Source organism: Anoplopoma fimbria, chromosome 5, assembly GCF_027596085.1.
Source record: "Anoplopoma fimbria isolate UVic2021 breed Golden Eagle Sablefish chromosome 5, Afim_UVic_2022, whole genome shotgun sequence".
Classification (NCBI taxonomy): Eukaryota; Metazoa; Chordata; class Actinopteri; order Perciformes; family Anoplopomatidae; genus Anoplopoma; species Anoplopoma fimbria.
The window spans coordinates 1,663,552-1,688,192 of NC_072453.1; the positions used below are offsets into that span (position 1 = coordinate 1,663,552).

The following is a 24,641-nucleotide window of genomic DNA, read 5'->3' on the forward strand; positions in this document are numbered from 1 at the left end:
CTTCCGGAGAGCCAATGGGTTGGCGGGAACGCGTCCACCCGGAAGTGGAGACACGGATTCAGGTGGCACTAGCTGTTAGCGGGCTGTTGACGGTATGGTTCCTCAGGGCCAGAGATACCGTGTATGACGGTATTTTGTTAATGCTACATAGTAGGTCTGTTCAGTCAAAATGGCGCTGCTGCGAATGAGGAATGCACAGGGAGCGAATGCCACGGAGATAGAGAAGAAAATCAAAAGGTGAGTGAGGAAAACGATGCTAGTGTGCTGCCTGCGTGAAGCCGAGCAGGGTGGTGGGTGTGCCAGCCAGGTACTGCCACCAGGAAGGAGAGGGACACCCTAACCAGGAACTAGCTAGAATAATGATAGTAGTGTCAAATGAATACTGTAATTATAAATATAGTCTTCATAGAGAAAGAAAAGACGTGCTGACGCGTAAAAGGTGTCTTTGTTTACCATATCGTGATAACATGACCTGGTTGATTCTGTACCTAGCTTTTTACCACTTTATCACACATTCCTGTTTGTGTTATGGAGGATCATCACATAAATGAACAAATAATCAAAGGAGGTTGTTGATAAATAAATTTAAAAAAAAATGTATACATACATGTTGAAATATAACGATTAAATTGATAGTTGATTTCATGAATACTTGTGAAATACATGTTGGTAATTAATTGGGACATAACTAGATGAATCATTGTCTGCATTTTCTTTATGGATTTCTACTTTTATTCATTTCTGTGTTTTTGTATTTCAACTTTTACTTGAAATTTGACATTTCTTCCCATATGTATTTCTGTATGTCTGTGTCTGTCGGACCAACATCACTCTATTTGCTTGAATCTATTAACAACAGATTGTCGAGGATAATCATAAAGGAAAATAACTGTTAGTTGAATCATGTCATCATCACAGAGCGATGCATTCCGATTACAGAGCACTTCACATCTATTCTTAGTCTCATAAATAGTCCACTTTGTAGATTCTGTGATATTGACCATGAAAATTGTAATTGGTGTCCTGTAGGCCAATAATAAGTCACGTAGTTTTGCTCATTTTATATCTGCTAGAAGGATATTCAGTTTGGCAGAATTACTACAAGTCGTGTATTTTAATGTATAGTCTTTTCAATTTAGAAGTTCTTATTAAACAGAATCTTAAGGGGCTTGCTGATTATTTAGAGCATTTGGTTGCTAACCTTGTCTGAAAGTACTCCCAAAATCCTATCAGATGAGTACAAGTACCCAAGTCGACCCTCCAAATGTGTTCATTTCAACTAATTTTAAGTTGTAAAATAAAATAAAAAAATGGGTATTGTTCCAACTTTTTTTTATACAATCGTATTGACCATGTTTCTGTTGGTTATGCATCCATACTTCTACCACTTGGAGTATCAGAAACTGGACTTTTAACTATTTATCAATTACTTTCAGCTAACTATTTCAACCATTTATAAACTACTTTTATCCAACTCTTTAGATAATATATCCATTGTTACTTTTAGCTGATTGTTTCTACTTCTCCTTTTGTTAACTAGCTTTCATGCACTCTCAAAGACGACTCGTGGCTTTAAGTTGTTACAACTGACTCAGGTTTGTTGGTGGTGTGCACTGTACAGTTGGCCTGTAATGTAGCTTGTTTTATATTAGATATTTAATCTTTCTCCTAAACATAAATATGACGATATTTTGTTGTGTTTTTTTCAGTCAGAATTAAATTTTATTTCATTGAGTTGAGCCTGTGTTTTGTGTTTCTGTCTTTGCCAGAGGTAATGCGCTGCGGCAGGGATCAGCATGGAGGGGGTCCCGGGGCCTTGTGGCCTTGCTGCTGGTTGTTATGTGCGTGTGCACTGCGGCTATGTGGCTGTACATGACCTCCCTGGACAGTGACGTCACAGAAACGCTAGTCCGCCAGGGTGAGCTGGTCTCCCCCCAGCCCAGAGTCTACACCGTCCAGTGCTCTGAGGACTACGACAACTACAAACGCTATCCAGGTGAGGATCTGTGCTGCACTGCACTGTGCCACGTGGTCAGCTGACGCCGCTCTGCTGTGTAAACCCGACTGGGTCAGATAAAGCCAAGCCTGCTTGATAAATACCTCGCTTATCCATTGCTGGATTGAGCTCTGCCTTTTCACAAGTTTTACATGGTAGAAGAGTGAGTCAGTCACACCGGTGGAAAATAGAACCAGCCACCAGCCAAATGCTGGTTAAACATGGCTGCTAGATTCGCTTCATTCACCAGCCTAAAAATCTATTGTAAGTGATTGAGCTGCTGGTATATTCTGGAAACCACTATCCACAGCGGCAGACAGTTGTAAAACATTTCTAAAGGGCACATTTTTAACCTGGTCCCTATTTTCCATGTTTTTGTGGCTAACTGACTAATGGGAACAACAATTTCTAAAATCAGTCCAGTATTGAGCGAGAGCGCCAAAGGCTATGTAATCATATTGGGGCAAGCTGGCACTGTCAATTATGTCCACTTAGAGTGCTTGTTTTTGCCACTGACAGGCTCAGATTGTTGTTATAAGTGTCTGACAACATTACAGGAAGAGTAGCGGTCGAGGAGAAGTCTCTTTCTGAGATCTCACATGGCTGGAAGACATTGGTTAAACAGTGCTGGCTGGGCAGAGTTTCTGTTGGAGTACAAAAGCTTACCCTTTGATTTCAAACATTACTTAGTCACAAAATATTGGAGGTTGTAAACAGTGTCTTCTATCACACCATCGAATTCTATCATAATTTATCAAAATACTTACCTGGAACTTAAAGGTTTAAAAAAGTCTTCAAAACTTTAATTCAAACTATTTTCTCCTGATTCCTAAAATAGTGTGAAACATCATGGTAATAATCCACCAGATGGCGGTATAGCACAAGTCTAGCTGAGTATTATATTGCTGTATCTGTACTGCAGGATTGCATATATAGTTCAAATAAAGCAAAAACTAACCAGTTTGTTTGTGCACTTAGGTCAAAGGCTAAAAAGCGAAGTGATTTCAAACACAACTCAGCCTCCTACATAGACATGTGTTCATCGATACCAATGTAATGTCACTGTTGTCAGAGCATAGCAGTGTGCAGAGCGTCTCTGATGACATTATTTGTTGATGTGAGACATACCTCACTGTAAAGTGAAAAGTACAGTTTCCCCCCAAATTGAGCCAAACGTAAAACTAAACTAAATTAAGGATCAACAAGGATTTTTCCCCCCATTGCCTTGGAAATAGTAGTTTAAATATATAATCCCAACTCAGAAGCCCTTCTCAGATATGTAATACGTTACATGGCTTTGTTATTCTGTTAGAGTGATGGCTTTTTATCATTCAGACACATCTTTTACATAACTGTTCCTCATCAGTTTCTTTATTTATTGGATAAAGAATTTTGCTTCTGCAGAAGTACAGAATGAATAGAAGTTCAGTTGGGACTCTCCTTTAATGTATATTTGCTAACATGATGTATGTAACAGTTTTACTTGATATTCATTTATTCATCCACATTGTTGGCAGAACAATGAAAGTTGAAAATATGAGGAGGGAGACTGATGGTCTGATTAATTCTGCGGTGGAGATGTTACTATTTATCTGATCTGACATGAGAAGAATGACTTAGATTTGTCCCATTCAGCCTGGTTTATTAAATATATAATATTTTCTTTGTGTGTAAGAGATGATACTATAGGAGAAATGTATTAATGAGTTTGTGTTTAATTTCTCTTCTTGATTTTATTTAGAGTCTAGAGCATCACAAGATTAAATAAAACAGTAGTCAGTTCCGACTTGTGAGTGTTGGAAGTGTTTCAGAAATGTTACAGTCGGACCGACATAGTATGATTTCTGTCATGACTGTAATGTAAAAGTGATTCAGTTCACAGCACATTTTGGATATAAGGAACTACTATAAGTGATTTCATCCAATGTACTACTGAGTCTACATCTCAACAAATCCATCTCCATGTCATTGATGAAAACCATGTGATTAGGTTAAAAAGCTACAGAAATAAATAACAGACATCAGTACGTTCGTACGTAAGGACGGACAACCTAAAAACCCCATGACTCTGGCCACGTCTGGCGCGGAGGCTTGAAAACGTCCATCACAATTTCCTAAAGCATAAACTGATGTCATCAGATGTCCCGTTTTGAGATGTCTTGTTTTGCCCAACCAGCAGTCCTAAAACAAAAGATTTCAGTTTACTTTCAGGAAAGACAAAATAAGCAGCTAATCCACATACCTGAAAAGCAAGATCACGAGAAGTGGCATTTTTTTTTTTGCTTGAAAAAATTACGTAAGCAATTAATCAATTATCGAAATGGTTTCCAAAAAAGTAAATTTTCTCCCTAACCATTTCAGCTCTGAGAGTGAGTGAAGGTGAGCAGGTAGGCCAGATGGCTGATGAAATTTGGCATTTATTCACAGCTTGCAAGTAAACAAAATGAAAATGAATAGAAAGGAAATATTGTGCTCTTAAAGGGAATTGTGAGCACTCACAATTCCCTTTAAGTCCATTCACAGCTTACTTCAATGCAGTCACTTCCAAATGTCCTGGCTAAATGTGTCCCCTTAATCTCCCGTGAAATATGAAACAGCTATGAGGCCATGCTTGGCAGAAAAAAAGAGAACAAAGTGGAAATTTGTCTTTTTAAACACATTAGGCTGCTGGGAGTTCAAACTGTGTGACTCCAGTGTCTGAATGAAACTCAGCAGGGGGGGCTTACGCTCCGAGCAATGAATTCTAATCATCAAGAGGTTGGAGGGGAAAGCCTTTCATTTTCTGGCATTAATGGGCAGAACTTAAATGAACTCCCTACGTTGCACATTGTTTGTCAAGCGGGCCACTTTCCCTCCCTGCTATGAGGCCCAAAGCCTTCAAAACACCAAAGGGTTCTCCTACCATTGTTTTCCAAATCCTGTCTCACATGTCTCTCTCCCAGGATGCACCCCTAAGAGGTGTGGTCGTGCGGTCACAGACGGCGTGGTGACGAGGGAGGAAGCTCAGGTCCTCAGGAGGTAAACACATTGTCCTACAAAGGCTTTCTATCCTTTTTTCTCTCTAGTTGTTTTTCACAATTCCATTTTCTGATCTCTGTATTGTATCTAAATCTTTTTGAATGCTTTCTGTCTCCGACTCTCAGGTTGGCTGAGAGAGGGCTGGCGCTGGCTGGGTCAGATGGAGGAGTGAGTATAACGCCAAATGAAATTGTTTGAATAATTTCACAAGGGGGAATGGAATGATAAATGCTTGACGGACTCGGGTTTACTTGATCGGAGGCCATTCCGTTTTTCTTGTCTATTTGTAGTGATCATCTCTTTGCGAGTCAATTGTTCTTGCATGTTTTTCCCCATTGTTAAACATGTTTGTTGGCCGTTTTACGTAGCATAAGATCAAAAACAAATTAAACTGCAGTGTGTTGTGGGTAAAGAAGGAAGATGTCAACGAGTGCAGCAGTTCTAAACAGTCTTTAGATGCAGAGATAATACTTGTTAGTAAGATCAATTCTTTATTAAGACTATAGATACTACCTTAACATCTTATCCTTTTAATAGCAAAATAAAATGAACTGCTTCATACACAAGTGTAGCAAGGAAACAGCATTTTTAGTTACTTGACTACAATAAACAAAATCACTGGTAAGTTGGGGGACCTGACGTCCTGGAAAATCCGGGACAGTACCGACTTCTAAGCAGTCATATACCAAAATATGAATCCGGTCCGGTTCGTCCGAAATATTCGACTAAACCTAAGTTTTGATTAGTTTTAGCCAAAAAAACATTTAAAAACAGATTGTGAAACACTATTTGGGTGTTGCTGTTATGTCTCTTGCAGACATGACTCATCGCTTTTTTTTTTTTTAGCTCTGTGAAGCTGTGCCCAAAATAGAACAACTAGATGAATAGATGAACACATAGCTATGATGTTGTTGAATTAAAAAACTTAAGGAGGGAACTTTAATAATTTTTACCGTTTACATGGATTCTGGTGTCTTGGGTCTTGGTGGACATCCGGCCAAAAAACAACAACGTTACCGCAGATACAGGAGGTGTGGGGAGGGAAATACTGGTGGATCATTGCTGCCTTATGAGATCCAAACCGTGTTTTTTGCAAAGTCTGCGTGAAGGAATATGACTATTATTATAACTACTGTGAGTTTACACTGAATGTAATGTACTGGAGGCCACACCTGTTCCCCTAAAACCCCTGTCCCGATTTTCACCCATTCTCATTCGGTTACCATAGGTACAGTCCTTTAAACACAAATTATGATCCGTCCTGTAATAACTGGATGAATCACAGTTTTGCCATGGCAGTGTTTCCAATGTTTTTTTAAATATAGTAAAATAGTATCTTCAGAAAATAACTGCTTAGAAATCCCATATTCGTCAGAGTTTTAGCCGCATACAGCATGCTCCATAATACTCAGACTGCCTGCTGTAATGAACCTCGCTTGACACTAGGAGGCAGGCTGTCACAAAAAGCCGAGCTCCGACTTGATGAGCCGCCATCGCAGATAAAACCTTGAGTCGTCTATGTCCTGATGTCCCCGGCATGCCCTACCCCCTGCTCTCTGTCCCCCAGCAGGCCAGGCCCTCAGCCTAATAAAGGGACTGTTTATGTTAAAACACTTAAGTGAAGTGGGGCGGGGAGCAACAGGCGAGTCGGCGGGGGCTTCAGAGAAAATAACTTCTTTCTTTGGCTTGTGGAAAACAGAGCAGTGTCCCAAAGGAGTTGACAAGCAATAACAAGTAAAGGGCAGAATAAGAACGCCACGAGAAAGGCCACAGAGGGAGCAGCCATAAACTTTGAAACAATGCCAACTACCAGCATTTATTAGTCCAAGGCTTTTTTTTTTTCATAAGCGCTAATTCATTTTTGTTACCTTTTGACCCCTCCAGGCTTCCATACTGGACCTTCATTCCGGAGCGTTGTCGATGGGAAAACAGTTTGTCAACATCTACAGGTGGGAAAGTACATCTTGTCTTTGTTTATTGTCCGTGTCCACACAATTTGTATGCCAGCGGGAATGCCATCCTGCATAGTATGTAACATTTGCAGAAATACATTCTCCAAAAGTATGGCGTTGGTCATCAATCTTACTGATGTCGGTCCTTGTGAGCTGTCCTCTCCAGGTCCAGTGACCCATACGACCCTCATTCATCACTGCCAGCAGAACCCCAGTAGTTTTTTCAGATCACCTGCTCCCCCCCTCCCTCGCACCTTATCTCAGTCCGACTCGGTATCCTCAGGGACCATTTGGCAGATTTTAATCAGGAAGCGATGACTATAGCACTCCCACCCAGCTTCCCACCCTTCGCCCCTCATCGGGGACTTCCTCATGTGAAGCAGCCGGTCGTTATCTGCTGTGTTTGGATGGCTGGGTGGCACACCCGTCTGGGTAATGGTGCACTGTGCCGTGCAGAGAAACATTGATTTATGCTAACAAGTCCCATCTTCTCTGCTCTTTTTCTTTCTTTTTTTTGGTCTGTGTCTGTACTGTGTTTGTGTCTGTCTGCTCATGTGTCTCTGATTGGCTTTGTCTGCGTGCGGCACTGTCTGTCTGTGATTGTGTGCCGGTAATGTGGCTGCAGGTATTTTGGGGATCAGATCGGTGATGTGTTCACACAAGAGGATTTTGAGCTTTACAGGTGACTAAAGTTTTCGCTTCAAAATTCTACTTTACTTTGACAATAACAGCAACCATTATTCCTTACTATATTATTCCTTACTGAAATACAGTTTAGACAATACCTTGCACAAAGTTGCTCACTTTATAAAGGTCATTAATCATAATTCCTAGAGTCGTTAACTCCCATCTTTCAATCTGACGTGCCTGTTTTTGTTCACCGTTAGAAACGTACGTGGGCGAATCCAGGCAGTGATTGCTGAGACGTTTGGTTTGGACTCGACACTGATGTACCTCACCAAGCCCACGTTCTTCTCCAGAATCAACAGCACGATAGCGAAAACCCAACACGACGAGTACTGGCACGCACACATAGATAAGGTAAGGCATAAAAACAGAGCCGTGTCTCCTTCTACCTTGAGTGACCTCGTAGAGAAGCAGCAGTCTGGTACATTTGAGTTGCACAGTGGGTGATGTTGACTTCTTCAAACAGATAAGGTATCCGCTACATGTGAACCTGAGGATACTTAATTGTTACTGGTAGCAAAAAATCTGGATTGGTGCATCCCTAATAACATGGCTTCGATTACATCTGCTTAATAAATGGGCTGATGGGAATCATCTTGATATCTTGAATGGACTGGTTTAACCGGAAAGCAAAGCTCGCAAGTTGCCAGTCAATCTACCTTATGTTCATTAGGTTTTTGTAAAAATGGAAGGAATTCCCAAAATGAGCCACTAAAGGTGAGCCCAGCTGCTTCAAAGGGCAGCTGGGCTCACCTTTAGTTACAGTGGGAGGAGGGGGTTGTGTTGTTTACAGGCTGCTCCTCCGCCCCATTCTCCTGAATGCAACATCTCAAGAAGGAGGAAATTCCTTAAAATGTGTTAACGGTCAAAGGTCAAGGGTGCTGTGACCTCACAAAACATGTTTTTGGCCATAACCCAAGAATTCTTGTGCTTGTTATGACAATATCACACAAATGTCTTAAGAAGATAAGTTGATGAAGGGATTTAATTTTGGAGAGACATGGATGTAAACTTCATCTTGATTTGGAGGAGGCCTACAACTGCCAGGCGGTAATAGTCATCATGAAAGAAATCACCCAACATGCGTTAGCTCAGCCTAGGTTAGCAACGAATGCTAATGGCCGCAATTACCAAATTCCCGTGAATTGAGCTTCTTAGCAAGGTGACCGCACCTTCAGAAGAGCTGAAGAAATGTGAGGAGGGTTCGATTTGATTCGATTGAAACACACTTATTCACCCTTCAGAAGGCACACGAGGAGAGCCAACCTTCTACATGATGGCACCTTCGACCATTGTAGCGTTTAAAAGCTGTTTACGCTAATGCCTTTAACACGTGCTTGGACGAAACACCGCTAAATAAACTTTCAAACGAATCCCGCTGTCTAACAAGCTGCCAATGAGATGCCAAAATCAGATTGGTAGCAGGAAATGGATGGATGCATTTTGATCATCTTCAAAATGTTGTGAAATTCATTTTTGATCGTATGCCTAAATACTGATGTTTGAGAAATAGGAAGAACAGTCTGTTTAGAAAATTAATGCCCAACAGACTCTCACTGGAAGAAAGCATGTAACTTATGCCCAGAAAATCCCATTTGGTTCTTTGACATTCTCATTAATCATCAGTTCAGACATTCAGCTTCTGCTGGTTTCAGTTTTTTTTTTTGAAATAAGAAAGGAGAAGAAATATAATAAAGAATGAAATATTCCCCTTCAAGACGGATTCCTAATTTCCCCCCCAAAATATGCTTCTGTTGCTATGTGAACTGTTCACGTCATACATTGTTCAGTCCCTATTAATATTCATGACGAGCAGCTATTTTGTCACTGCTTTAATCTTCGTCTCCCACTTTTCACTTTGTTCGTTGTCAAGAGAGGTTAAAGTTGCTCTGGGATTTATAGAAGACCTTGAGGCAAGTTTAAAAAAAAAAAGTGGGTTGTGTGTCTGGGGAGAAAAAGTTTCAATGCTATACAACTTATTCAATTAAAAAGTGGATTTTTTAAGTGGGTAACTCCTGACTTGATAGGGATTCCTCTGATTGGGAGAATATATTTGTTCTTATTTAATGTTTCTTCCTGTTGTCCTACAAAGGCTATAAAACAGATCATTGCAATTTAATATAACTCAGCTGACATCCCTGAATGTTGTTTTGGGGGAAGATTGTTTTTAAATATAGAGACCTAGATATGTTACACTTTTGAAGCATCTGCCTCATTATTCAGGGTTCCTCTCTTGCTAAATGAGAAAGAGGCCAACAGTCCATATTTACTTTGCTCGTCAGGTTTTGTGGAACATACAGTGTTTGCAGTTGCCTCGTCCATATTAATATTTTGTCACCTCATCCTCTCCCGCTGGCCCTCGACAGCTGGAATAATGTAATCTGAAAGAACCCACTTCTTTTTCCCATCTGTCTCTGCCGCCCATTTTGGTGCTAATTGGCTAACCCAACCCTCATTTAAATGTAAATGGCCTCGGACGTCCTTGCTGGTGGATTTTCTCCCCATCGATCATATCACTGATACGGTGTCAAAGCACCAGGACAGCACTGAAAGTGTCTTCCATCTCATTCATGGCAGGGATAATCTTGCCTTCATAATGAAACTGAATTATAGTTGCGACCGCTAATGTCAAATGCACTTTTTATTATTCATGACCTTGTCTTGTCTTGCTGCTGAGGTAAAATATGTACACCAGCTTGTTAATATAGTAATCATTCATGTAAAATAGCCTCCAGACCAGAATGATTTGAGATTTCAACCCTTTTGAACTGACTGTCAAATTGAGAAAATGTTTTTGTGTATTTTTTGGTGAACCAACCCTTAAAAGCAACACTTAGCAATATTTTCATCTAAGTTCCAGCATTTAGCAGCTAAAGAGCCAGATCGTTTTAACAGGAGTTGGTGGAAACCATAGACTGTATATAAAAAGTGGACGTAGACATCGTGACCTCACCCAATGTTTCTAGTTTGGCAATATCGCCATCGCCATCTTGGATTTGGGCCGTCGCCATGTTCTTTTGTTTTTTCTGCCAATAAACGGAAGTGACCGTATTTTGAATGTGTAGGAGTGACAATGAGACACCGTATACGGCTCTTGTAGCAGCAGTGATCTGTCAATCACAGTAAGTGACCCTAAAGCATACTCTGCTTTATGGTCTATTTGAGTCTAAATGGACCATAATTTACTAAATGAACATCATGCTTCATTGAAGAAGACTTCAAACTAAGCATTGAGACCATAAACTTAAGTTTACAATGTTTACTGAGGCAATAAATAAAGTGAGAAAAAGGGTCATTTTCTCAAAGACTTACATATAAACTGACTTCTTTTTGCAACCAGAGGAGTTGCCCCTGCTGGTCAGTAGAGGTATTGCAAGTTTTAAGACACTTCCACATTGGCTTCACTTGGCTGAACCAGAGGTTGCTTGGTGGAAACCAAGAGAGCAAAAAAATAAAGAGTAAATATTGGACTAACATCGCTCCATGTTGTTGGATGTGCTGGCCGGTAATCGTTAGCTAACACATTCACCTTTATAAATTTATATGGTCATGATATGTATGGCCAAAATGGCCCAAAAAAATGGTTAATGCCAATGGTAGTGATTATATACCTGTGTGAGGCTACAGGGACTGAGGAGTTCTGCTTTAAACTCAACATTAATTCAACATTAATATTGAATGAAAATGTATTCCTGTCTGTCATAAACATAATCAAACTGTCTTGACTTGGTTTTTATATTCAGCTTTTCTGCTTAATGCTTAAAAGACTACTGCATCTTTGATAGTTACAGCAATGTAAATAGTGCTTATAAAAAGTGGCGGCAGCCTACAGATATATATACTGATGACTGCGTATAATCTGGTCGTAGACATCGCCTCTTAATTCCAACTCCATTCTTGCGACTCAAGTTGCTAATCGGACTGTAAATAATGACCGCCACACAGAAGAGAAAGTCCTGGCCCAGATATCCGCTGACTACACAGGTACCACGTAAATATTGGCCGTTGCCCCCAGAAGATGGAGGCACACAGACTTGTCTAAAAGTTTGCTGCACAACATTTAGACAAGCCTGTGAAATACTGGGAGAATATAATCTGGTCAGATGAGACCAAAATTGAACTCTTTGGATGCCATAATACACACCATGTTTGGAGGTCAAATGGCACTGCACATCACCCCAAAAACACCATACCAACAGTGAAGTTTGGAGGGCTGTTTTTCAGCATACGGCACTGGCAAACTTCATATAATTGAAGGAAGGCATTCCTGATAAAAATCTTCTGCCATCTACCAGGATGATGAAGATGAAACGAGGGTGGACATTTCAGCAAGACAATGATCCCAAACGCACAGCCAAGGAAACTCTCAATTGGTTTCAGAGAAATAAAATAAAGCTGCTAGTATGGCCCAGCCTATCACCTGACTTGAATCCAATAGAAAATCTATGGAAAGAACTAAAGATCATAGTTCATGGAAGAGGCCCACGGAACCTTCAAGATTTGAAGACTGTTTGTGTGGAAGAATGGGCCAAAATCACACCTGAGCAATGCATGCGACTAGTTTCTCCATACAGGAGGCGTCTTGAAGCGGTCATTACCAACAAAGGCTTTTGTACCAAGTATTAAATAAATTTCAGTAAGCGTGTTCAATACTTTTTCCCTGTGTCATTACATTTTATTACACATATCTTAATTTCTGAACTTATTTGTTTTATTTTCTTTGCATGTATGGATTACTTGGGTTGTTACCGACAGCTGGTGAAAACTTCATGTCAATAGCACCTTTAGAAATATATTTACTGAGAAAAACGGTGACGTGTTCAATACTTATTTTACCCGCTGTATTTTAGACCTAATTTAATGCTTTCTTTCTTAAGAGTCGAATAGAGTGGCTGAAAATATTTTTTTCTCTAATGATGAACTACAAATATTGGCAGCGCAAGAGATACAAATAGGGACAGCATCCCTTGTGAGCTGTCGTGATAGATGCAGGCTGATCATTTATAGAAATTATTTTTATTGAAAGTGAAAAGTTGCACACTAATTGCATTTTTAAACTCAGTTGGAAGACATGAAAGATTGTTCTCTGAACCAGAGTGGTTTGAAGTTCTTTCAGCGACTCTTGAAAACTCCCAGCAGTTCACTTTGTTTTTCTTTTCTTTGAGGTGAGATCAAGTGAAAGTACTCAGTCTAAAATTACTGTCTGACTCTTTGAAAAGGCAGCCACTCCTGGTTCCTTGTCAACTCAGTCTTTGATGTGTCATTAAGGCTACAGATTGCATGGTGTGCTCAGTTGGCTCTCTTGGATCTGAGCATCTCTTATTAGTGCTGTTTTAACTAGTGCAGCACAAACAGCCCACCACAGCAAAGTTCATTTGACATGAATTGATTTGCTTCATCTCAAGGCGGGGCTCCAGATTGCAGGCCTGTCTTAATACCACAATCCATTCATGTGCATGAACAGTTTGACTTACAAGTATGCCCACATTTTATATACCACTTTTGGATATTATGAGAAAAGCGCAAAGGCTAACTAACTCTCCTATATTTAATTAGTCCCAAAGGTCTTTTGAGGAGAGCAGCAAGTGAGCCCACGAGAAAAGACCAAACATTACTTTTTACAGCTAGAATGTCTGGCAGAGTAGCTACAAGTGTGGCTGAGACACTGCAGCGGCTGGGAAGCCAAGCATTGTAAGCCCTGTCTGGTCAGTCAGTGCAGCACATTGTACGCATGAAAAGAATAACATCTTAAGGGACACGCTGTGTGACGTGGTCACAATGCTTTTAGGAGCTCTAAAAAGTGGTGTAAAGTTAAATTTCACAGAACAAAAAGACAGACTGTTAGAAGTTGATCTGATTTCACAGCAGTGATGTTAAATGCGCACCATTCATATGAGCTATGTATGAATGGGTATTCCAACAATTTGGTCTTGTACTTTCAAAATCAGTGCAGGCCAAATTGCCTTTATGCTGCATTCTATTTACCTCTCAGGAGCAGGGAATCAGGTCACACCCAAGTCAAATAAACTTACTGGGATTTGCTCCAGTTAGGTTAGCCATAACTAGCAGTAACAGTTGATAACAACACATCATGGCAATATTTTGCACTTACAAACACCGTAGCAACATGTTCATGGATGTTCGCATGCTAACGCGCTGACCTAAGAAGGTGAACACGGTAAATATTTTACTTGCTAAACATCAGCAATCTAAGATTAATGCAGATACTGCCTTCCTCTCTCACTCTCCGTCAGGTGACTTACGGCTCATTTGACTACACCTCACTCCTGTACCTGTCTGACTACGGCGCTGACTTCACCGGAGGAAGATTTATCTTCATGGACCAAAATGGCAACCGGACAGTGGAACCTCGGGCAGGTAACTGTCTACTATTAATGTAGAGCTACATAGTGCTTTTCCATGCTTCAGCTTCAAACACAGAGATGGGTGAGATATTGTGTATCAGTCGTAACACCTGGTAACCCCTGGCTTTGTCTATAAGCCTAATAACCCTCACTTAAAATAGATAAAAGATTTCATCATTACAGCCGCAAATTATTATTGCTGTACTCAGCTGCATTATGAATCTGGAGGTGGTTTTAGTGGGCGTAATCCTTTTGTAAATGGCTAATCAGCAGCTCCCACTGAAGGTGCAGGGGATTTGGGTAAAGGTAAGGACAATTAAGGAGTTTGCTCGCTTTAAAAGGAATGTGCTAAAATGAGTTTGCCAGCTTGTTTCAGACAGCCATTGAATTGGATGTTGAATCTTTAGCCATTTGCTACGCTATCAACTTCATTTTCCCCAAGGAAGAGTTTTTTTCTTGGAGCCATGTGAAACGCAAAACTCTCACCTAAACAATGAGCTCAAAACAAGGAAAGTTGAGGGATTTTGAAAGTTAGAAAAGGGTGGAAACTTTTGTGTAATTCAATTTCAGAGATATTTATGCATATTTAACTATGTCTCAAGGGGCTTACATTCTGCACAACATACAACACCCTCTGTCCATAGATGCCAAATTCAAAAAAGTAGGGAAAGGGAGTTGACGGAAGCAGCAGTATCACCACACAACACTGTGAACTAGGTGGCGCTGGAGCAAGGCTGGGCAATATGGTCTTAAATTTATATTGCGGTATAATTTTGAAGCACAGGCGGTGACGTAAACTGGCAAATTTCTAAATGTTATCTTTTTACTTTGTTATAGTCATCTGTAGTGGTTATTTACAGAAAATGCGTAATTCAAATGAATAGGAAATAAATGATCCAATTTTTATTTAAATACTTGCTTTGAAAAAAAAAAAAAGGCCATAATTTTAATGATGTATTGTAAGCTGCTTAGAGCTAGTGTTAGGAAGTCAAACAGCTCATAAATCCCATTCTAATATACTTTTGTATCACTGTGAAACACCTTCCTTCCAACATCTGTATTAATTCAAAGTTCTCGCCAAATACTACATTTTACAAGATTACAGTGTAACTTGAACGCATCATGCAAGTCAATGCAATCTCCCTTAACGAGCCGGTCACTGGGATGACTTTGAACATCCTCCATGGAAATGTATTACTACAATATAATGTAATAGTTGTTCCAAAAGTATTTTAGGGTTGTTCCTCGACGGCTTATTTTGTACATGCAGTTGTGACAAACTGTGAGCTTTATGTCTTCAATCACCAACACATATTGTGCGGGGCTGTGAAGGTACAGTCTGTGCCATTGTTTGCCTACGTAAAAAATCATGCAGCGACACACTGTGTAAATGTGACCATAAATCAAAATTGGCTGGTTTTCTGGCGTGGCCCATCAGCTGAAAACTAGCACATTTTAATAGCAGCTTATCGATCTGTGCATCTCTACCGGTCTAGTCAAAAGTCATTCTGTAAGGCAAATTCATACCGGTGTACTTTCTATACCTTTTGTATCTTCCACCCCTAGGCTAGAGGCTCAGTGACATCGTGACCTCTTGAACGAGTAGTTGGCAAACTACTTTAGCTGGCAAGCTAACTAGTAACAGGCTCGCAAGTTGGGAGCATGCTAGCATTAGCCAGCCACAACGGTAGCTGGTTTTCTAACTGAAGGTTGGCAATCAGCCAACAAATTAGCACGGTTTATTGAAGAGCCATATTTGTACCATTGACTCTTATCTCACGACTGCAGGCTGTGCCTCTTTCATGCAGCACTTGAGGAGGTTTCTGTAAAGGTGGAAGCTTAGCACTCATCGCATGGCCTCTGTGAACGCCGTCGCTCCTGAATGAGCAAAGGCTTAGTGAAGCTGTTCAGTATGGCAAACATCTCCTGAGGCCGTTACCTCTCCCTGACAGCCCCACTCCCCCTTTTATCATATCTGACAGTGAACCATCCCCTGCCGTCTCCGTTCACCTTGTCTCTTCTTGCACTTTCCCTCCCCCCCATACCGCTCTTCCCTCCCTCCCTTATCTCACCCATTGTCCATCATTTCCTGCCTTCTAATCCCACTCCTCTGCTACTTTTAATCGACAACAAAAAAAGCAATCCCTCTCTCTCCTCGCCTGCAATTTTTCACTTTTCTTTGGCCTCACGCCCCTCCATCCTATGATGGAACGGAGACGGGCGCTGACTGAAGGACGTATGGTAATAAAGAGCCACCGCCGCCCTCCCCTCTCTCCCATGACAGCCATCTTGCATCAGTGAAGTGAGGATAACCTCCAGACTGCAGGAGATTATGGTGACAGTGTAATCCTAAACCCAACGCACATTTTAGAAGAAGAAGGAGAAGGGATGGGGACAAGAGTGAAGTAAGGTCTCCCCACGGTCCTCCTTGATTGATTTCTAATTGTCAGGGGAGTTGAAGCATTCTCGAGAATCCAACTTTGTCAAAGCAGCTGGTGAAACCCGACCACTGTAATTAAATCCGTCACTGTTATTTTTATTTAGACAGGTGCATCGAGTGGGAGACGCGGCAGAGCCTCATGCATAATACATCGATAGCACAGATCATTTATTTGTCTCCTCTAAAACACACCCGACTTCATTGAGAAACTGTTTGGGCGACATGCTGGGCAGTTGACAGACAGGCTTCGGCTTGGTGAGAGTCTGATCCCCACGTCTGGACGGATGATTCCTTCACTGCGATAATCACGGCTCTTTGAAGCGACAGCAGCGAATAAGGTGTAATTATAACCCCATGAGGACAATCAGGAAATGGCTGCCAGAGGGCAGAAGTCAAGAATGTAATGACAATTAGCACCAAGGGGGGCTGGGAGTTGAAGTCTGTGCAAGTTGCGGAGAAAGTTAGAAAAAAAGAGTGGAGGAAGAAAGTGAGAGAGACGAATGATGGGTTTGCTGAATGTGAAGGCGTCCCCTACAGGGCAAGGAGAGGGGTGGTAAGGAGGGTTGGCACAGACAGGAAATGGCTGGGAGATAGATAAAGAGATGATATGCGATGGAGAGATAAGGCAGTTGGCTGGGAAAGGCAGATACAAACAGAGCAAAGGAAGCACAGACGGTGAAGTAGGCACGTCTGCCATTCAGAGGAGCCAATAGGGGTTAACCTGCCAGCGTAGACAGCCACAGGGGAGTTAGATAACCTCAGCTGGGCTGCCGCCTGAAAACCGCCAGCCCGACCTTGGCGATGCGCTTCTGCACACATAGAGACGCTGAATACAATAAAGATGTCGGAAATGATTCTGGGCACATAATTGGGATGATTTCACAAAGTGCTGCATGTGCAGCAGATTGGCTGAGTTTTTGATATTTATCTTTTTTCTTTTTCAATTTGCCTTTGGATTTGTTTGGAACGTGAGACTTAAATCAACAGTGTAGATATTAAGCTGAAATGGAGATAGGTTACGTGTGTAGTTCAACAGAACACTTGTTAGAGTAGCCTTCTTCAAATTAAGCACAAACTGATGAACTGATTTGGACTGGTCAAAGTTCACTTTGGCCTCATATCCAACCCGTTCTCGTGAACGCGATATCTCAGGAACGCGATATCTCAGGAAAGCCTTGATCAAATTTAGCACTAACGTTAACGTTGGTTTCGACAATGAACTGATTAGAATTTGGTGGTTAAAACTTCCTTAATGTAGGGAGACTCAAAAAAAAATAAGTGGCCAGGGTTGGGTGCACCCTGGTAGCTCACTAGTTAGAGTCATTGTAGATCCTACAAAAGCTGGACCCTACACTTCCCATAATGCAACCAATAGCATATTTTTGTTAGGACCCCCCCCCCCCCCCCTTCTTTCTTTTATATTTCATCAGGTTGTATTTGATGAGATGGCCAACCTCCATTTCTAGAAGTTGTTAGGAAACAGATAGAGAACCTTCCCCTCCTCTCCAGGGTTTTAAACAGTAGACCAGGGCTGAGTCACAAAGCAGTCCTTGTAATTTCATTAGGGATTGTATTTTCCACCCGTGATCTATCCGGAATCTTCAACCTCTGTTTAAATACGTCACCCAATGTCATCTACCTTTAACTTCCATCCAAGCCGCCCTAAATACACTGTATAGCTTGTGTGATTCATCCTCCAACCAATCCACAATGAGGCTGTGGGAGTAATCAATACATCGACTGGGCAGTGTGTTGACGTGTCATGCGTCTTGTGACTGTGCTTGTGGCGTTTGTGAGCTCCAGCAGCAAATCTTGGTAATGGCGTCGGATGAGTCACGCAGGGTTCAGCATCTTGTTAGCATTGCACAGTCATCCCCTTTAGGTCTCTGAAGTTAAAGACCTCATTGAGTGCAAATCAGTGATGCATGGCCGTTGTTACCGGCAAAAATAGACCGGAGGTATGACTTGAAGCGCAGGAGTAAGTGGTTAACAGGTGACAAAGTTAAGTAAAACAACCCAGCCCTTGCTGCTCCGGCCTATCCACAATACAGCATAGCCATCTACTGTAACAAACCCAGTATGTGACTGCAGCCATGACAACTGCAGCCATGACAACAAATAATTTTAATGGAGCAGTGCCACACAGCAGAAATCGTGCTGGCCAGTGTTGACTTCATTGGAAAAAAAACACACACCTTAATCCAGACTTTTGGAGACGAGGTTGGTACCATTTAGAGCCTGACAGATAAACTGGCATGGCTGTTATGGTCAGCCGATTTTAGCTTATTACAGATATATCGATATCTGCATACGTGTTGACTGATAGTCATCCAGTTGGAACTTTTAAAGCTACTTTCATTCTCCCCATGGCTCCTGCCAGCCAGACATTATGTCAGTGCAGACACACTGTTAGACCCCCCAACTGATGAGATGCTAAAACATATCAATTTCTCCAGAGGTATCTACAGGTAATTCATTTCTATGAGATCGCTGGACCTCACTGCTAATGGAAATCTAAATGCTACAGGGCCAAGTGGGAAAAATATTCAGCTGAACTTTTATAAACTGTAATTAGGATTCAGTCTCTTAAATAAACTTTTTAAATAGTTTCCTTAAGCTTAGACACCCAAGCACGGTTTTTTTTATAGGAGGAAGATTCCACAAGGTGAACAACACTATTTCCAATTAATTTTGTTGATGCAAAACGGAGACAGGAATCCACATGCGCAGGGTTTGGAAATTATACAAGAATAGTAATGGGAGCTTGCCTTTTCATAAAAGGCAGAGTTTATGAAAACAGATTGATTCCTGGAAAGAAGTATATTGCTACGACTCAGGGGAACAAAAGAGAACGTTTCCACTTTTATGTGGCTCAAGAAAATAGTTTACAGTTACAGAAACCTTGGCCTCTTAATATGTAATGGAGTCAGGTATTATTTCAGCAAATTCCACTTAGACTCATGTCATTGTAACCTAGTTTTGTCGATATCCATAAACCTCACCAACGCTCTGCCCTCATTTATCCTCATTTTTTATTCGTGCTCTATGCTGTTTAAGAACTCTAACAGGATTCACTCCTTTCTGTCCTGCTGTATACATGTCAACCGTTACCTATCAATTTGCTTCTGTCTGGTGATGCCATCGGGCCCAAAAAATACTTTTCTGTAAATTAGTGGATATTATTTTTTCTTTTTTTGGAGGTAGATCGGCTTCCCGGTACGAACATTTGAAAGTTCTCTTATTGATATTTTCAAATGAAAATGTGGTTTTGAAACAAAAACGATCTCCACTCCACTCCAATAATACAATTACACTACTCTTTAATTTTTAGAAAAAAACGGTTGTGCTTGATACTTAAGAACTTCCTCTAAAATCTTCCTCCATAAACTCAAACAGACACATTTTGTGGAAGTTTTTAGAAGTTTTATTTTTCAAGCTTAGTTACAACACTGCAGGTATAACTCTATCTCTCCCACACAGACAGCAAATTTACTTTAAAATGAACAGTTATTAAACGAAGTTTACAAGATTATGTGTCCATACATTTGGTCAACACATGTCTCTCAATCGTTTCCTCTCGGTTTTGTTCGTTGGTTATTTGTGAAGTTCACAATAGTTGTGGAGAAGAAAATAAGCATTCATTAGAAAAGGAAAGTCCTCAGTTTTGTGTCTATCGCTCTCCTCAAACCGGGGCTTCAGAAGTCCGCTCTGGAGGGCTGATAACGCCGCTGGACACGCCGCTCGCTAATTGCTCCAATAACAGCTGATTCCTCCGCATGTCGGTAGTAGTAGAATTATTAAATGCAGAATTGAACTGCGCAACAGCTGCTAGCAAAGACAACTAGGTCAACAACGCCTGGAATCAGTTATTCATGTTGAATTAGCCTGGTAGTCGATCGGTAATCAAGGCTGTTGTTGTTCTCTTCCAAAAAAGGGTCACGTGGTAAGGTGTTGACGAAACAGGATAGGACACGTCGTAACTCCTAAGACCCAATCAAATAGCGAACGTGGGTGCCTACGTCATCGTTTACGAACTGCTTCGTTTTCCGCCATCCACACTATCAGGAAAACGCAGCGTTTTCAAACTTATCCGTCCTCGGGAGCATTTTCAAACTCCTCCGTTTTCGGTGCCCTAAAACTTCAGTACAGTGTGGACACTCGGTTCAAACGAAGCAAAAGATATACATTTTCAAACGAAAATGGGGTGCCCGAAGTCACTTTCCCTCTCTGTGTGTTATCAGAGCTTCTCCTTGCTTTGTTTGCATAGCTGGGCCTGCCACTCTGAAGCGTAGTGTCCGGCCTCCTGTTCCCCCTCAGATAAACACTGTTAGCTCTGTCAGCACTGTTGTCGTTGTTTGCGCTGTTAGCTTTTAGCCGGCGGCTCAGCTGTCGCCATGTTAAGAGACGCTGAGCGCAATAGAATTATTCTCAATTTTGTGTTCAGCACCTTTGAACAGCCCTTTATTATAAGTTATAAGTTATTTCCCCATAGGCATAATGAACTGCTGTTCCTGTAAGTGAGCCAAGACCAAGCAACTGGGAGGTGGAGTTAAAGGAAATGCTAAAGCGCTTTCTCTTTTGGCCCCATGGATGCGGTACTCAAACCCACGGTTTAGCCTGTGAAAGCCTAGGGCTTGTGGGAAATGGTGTTTATTCAAGGCAGCTAAAAAACAGAAACATTAAATTAACAGTGACATGAGATCTATTTCAAAAACTCAGTAGCAAAAACGGCTGTTTTCATCAAGACAGTGTACTTTATTATACTGGGAAAGTTGCAGTTCATGTTCAGCATCTCAAAAGGGTAGTACACCCCAAAATCAAAATACATATCTTTCCTCTCACCTGTAGTGCTAAAAGTAGTAACAAAAAAATCCATTTCAAATGTTTTTGTTCCGGAAATCATTACCCAGTTACTCAATATATTCCACAGACCTTCATGTGAGCAGTTTCATAGTAGGAACTATTTTCTTTCCACCAAACTACATCCCGCCAACGTTATCACTGCGCAGAAAGAAGTGCGTATCTTGTCATGGACAAGAACTGTTGCGTTTACCCTTAAGCTACGATAAAACTCCACTCTTGAAACCTCAGGAGCTCTCCTAAATATTTGCACAAATAGAAATAAAAAAAGGTTTTACTCCTATTTAAGAGTGATGGTTATTCCACTGGAAATAAACCAAAATCTCTTAATGTTTTAAGGCTGATACGTTTGTTCGCATCATCTACCCTTAACGTTCCAAACTTCCGCGACTTTCATGCAGAATAAAAGTATCTGTTGTTTTTGAATAATGTCTTGTAAATGCCCTGATTGCTGGTAGAGTGTGAACCTTGGTGAATTTTCCTCCGTGAATATCTCCCCCATTGTGTTGCCGGTAATATGCTCTACTGACTGCACTGAATCTCCTGGGCCGTTCACAGCGAAGCACAGCAAACGCTGGGAACGTTTATATTGACAAGTGCGAAGGATTATTTTTCAAAGATTATTTCATTGTGCAGTTATCTTAAGCTGTGTGGTTAATTTGAGCACTTGAAAATGCCCTCCCTTTCAATGACATAAAACAAGCAGACCACCACTTATTGTCTTTTTGTCTGTGGATTAATTCTCTTTCTTCTTATTTCCCAGTCTTTGGGTTTTTGGTCTACATTCCATTGTTTTACTGTGAGCACTGATTTCCCCTGACGTCCTCAGCCAAGCGCCCTGCCAGGGGGATTTACCCTCCCACACATAAACACAAACACAGATGAACACACAAACACAAGTCGTCAGTATTTCTTGGAGGGAAAACAGAGCAAACAAATTGGTGCACAATAATACCAGCTCTCCATTCATATTCCCTCATATAATGAGATAACCCCCTTCAAAAGGCAAAGAACCTGGAAGTTTTCTACTTTTTAAATATAAACCTTTTAATTATGGGACACAACCGCAGGATAGCTGTGTGTCAAATGTCTATCTAAGACAGAGCATGTTGAGTTCAGAAAGAACCAGACTGGCTGGTAAACGACAATAGCTCATTAGATTGCCCTGCAAAGCAAAGCCTCCGATAAATAAAGAGAATTAACCCAGAGGCAACCTCCCCAAGCTCACAGGGTGTGTCTATCCAAGAAAATAATTGTTGAAAAAAATAATTTAAATCAGATAGTCAAAGAAATTCATCTCAGCGTTTGCTAAAGTAGAATCCTGGAATAAGTTGAGTTTGTCCTTGTGGGCCCTTTTACCTCCTCTTGTGTCTTCATCAAATTACCCTTAGTTTCATGAGAAATACTGCATAGTATACTTTGAATGAACAATTTGGGGAAATTAGCATTTTTTTATTATCTCTCCAAGATTGAGATGAGCATATTATTACTGCTCTCATGTCTGTGCATTAAACACAGAGCTGGAGTCGTAATAGTTTAGCATAAAGACTGGGAAAGGGAAAACTTGGCCTCGCTCAAAGTAAAAAAAACAATGATTCAAACCTCTAAAGCCCTCTAATTATTACGATGTGCCTTGTTCGTTCAACATAAAGAGAAATGTAAACGTGACAATATGTGATTTTAGTAAAAATTTTGCTCAAGTGACGACATATTGGGGCGGCTGTGGCACATGAGGTAGAGCGCTTGACCCACAACCACAAGGTCAGTGGTTCGGACCCCTCTACCGGCAACATGCCGAGGTGTCCTTGAGCGAGACACCTAACCCCAAAATTGCTCCCCGGGCGCTTCATTGCAGCCCACTGCTCCTCCGGGATGGGTCAAATGCAGAGAACCGAATTTCCCCATTGTGGGAATAAAGGCTTAATTATTATTATTATTATATTTAGCCTAGCTTAGCATAAAGACTGAAGGAAAGGGAAACAACAGCTACCATCACTGGCGGTATTTAACCTAAAATAATTTCTGTTCCATGAAAGGGGCAAAACAAACAGGATACGTGTTAATGCGTCAGCTTTAGCGGTGTTTGTTGGTCTTTATGCTAAGCTAGGCTAACAATGTCAGTACTCAGACGCCGAACGTGGCACACAGACTTGTGTTGATATTAATCTTTTTATTTCACTTTCAGAAAGAAAGCGAGTAGGTATATTTCCCAAAATGTCGACCTATTTCTTAAGAAAAAAAACATTGTGTAAATAATGTTGTGTATATTAGTAGGCTATAGAGGTGTTGGTAGGTGTATTTTCGAACAAATGACTTTCTTCTGCTTCCAGTTTTTATGCCAAGCTAGGTAAGCCACGTCCTGACAGATCAGTGTGTAATGCAGACATATTGATTGTATGATATCTCAATCTTAGAGAGACAACAAATAAGCATAGTTCCTTTAAACCATTTGTTCCCTCCTGTCTCATAAAAAGTCCCTCTCATTCCCTTCTTGCCCAGGACGAGTCTCTTTCTTCTCTTCTGGCACGGAGAACCTCCACCGCGTGGAGAAGGTGGCGTGGGGCACGCGCTACGCCATCACCGTGTCCTTTACCTGCGACCCCGCACACGCCATCTCCGACCCCACCATGCCCTGAGGCACCCACGGGCGACGGCGCTGCTCACTGGCTGGGACCAGCCCTGCAAAGAGGGCGACCAGAGGGGGAGAGAAACAAGAAAGGAAGAAGTGAGATTTAACGCGTCACATTGGTATCCAGTCGCTGCACGGTCAATATCTGTCATTGGTTTTCATTTTCAAACACTGACTTGGTGCCTCGCACTGATACTACAGAAAAAAAAAAGCACACGTGTTCACCCTCTCTTCTGTAGAGGTGTTTTCTTATTTCTTACTTTGAACTTTTATCCAATTTTCTAGAGCAGAGTTTCTTTTTTCTTTTTTATTGCACCATCATAATTGCTAGAATTAGGCATTTAATGGGTCCCCTACACATTGCCACAGTCTGTTCCTTTTGATCATAAGGAGGATGGCTCGAGCAGAGATTGCCTCTCTACTGAAACCGTTTCAAAGAGGCCTGAGTGGGATCGTGTGTCGTCTGTGTTGCGGTGTGTTTTTCATTTTAAAGAGATCTGCCCATTTCTTGGTGAATCTCCCACTAAAATAACCTTTCATCACAAAGTCCCCACTCATACTGGCCCTCACCCGTGACCCAGGAGGTGTTTTCTTCTAAGAAGAACCCTCTCCTTGTCCGGGAGTGATTGCTCTTTCTAGTATCTTACCAATTACTTCAGTGTGTTCGGTGAGGACGGTTTGAAATAAAATACTG

At 41.3% G+C, this 24,641-nt stretch overlaps 1 protein-coding gene across 1 annotated transcript; it reads left to right on the top strand.

Moving 5' to 3' along the window:
- Positions 1 to 27: 27 nt before the first annotated feature.
- uts2r2 (urotensin-2 receptor 2) lies at positions 28 to 24,641 on the top strand. Its single transcript, XM_054598308.1, has 9 exons — positions 28 to 237; positions 1,770 to 1,996; positions 4,939 to 5,014; positions 5,140 to 5,182; positions 6,899 to 6,963; positions 7,592 to 7,648; positions 7,854 to 8,007; positions 13,908 to 14,031; positions 23,818 to 24,641. Exons 1-9 carry the CDS (start codon positions 170 to 172, stop codon positions 23,952 to 23,954), a joined length of 951 nt encoding a protein of 316 aa, XP_054454283.1. The 5' UTR covers positions 28 to 169; the 3' UTR covers positions 23,955 to 24,641.

What these genes read in the sequence shown, in the direction of transcription:
- uts2r2 (XM_054598308.1), top strand. Translation starts at nt 170, where the DNA reads ATGGCGCTGCTGCGAATGAGGAATGCACAGGGAGCGAATGCCACGGAG. An exon ending in TGGCTGGGTCAGATGGAGGA is followed by an intron (nt 5,183 to 6,898) that starts GTGAGTATAACG and finishes TGACCCCTCCAG; the next exon opens with GCTTCCATACTGGACCTTCA. An exon ending in GGCACGCACACATAGATAAG is followed by an intron (nt 8,008 to 13,907) that starts GTAAGGCATAAA and finishes ACTCTCCGTCAG; the next exon opens with GTGACTTACGGCTCATTTGA.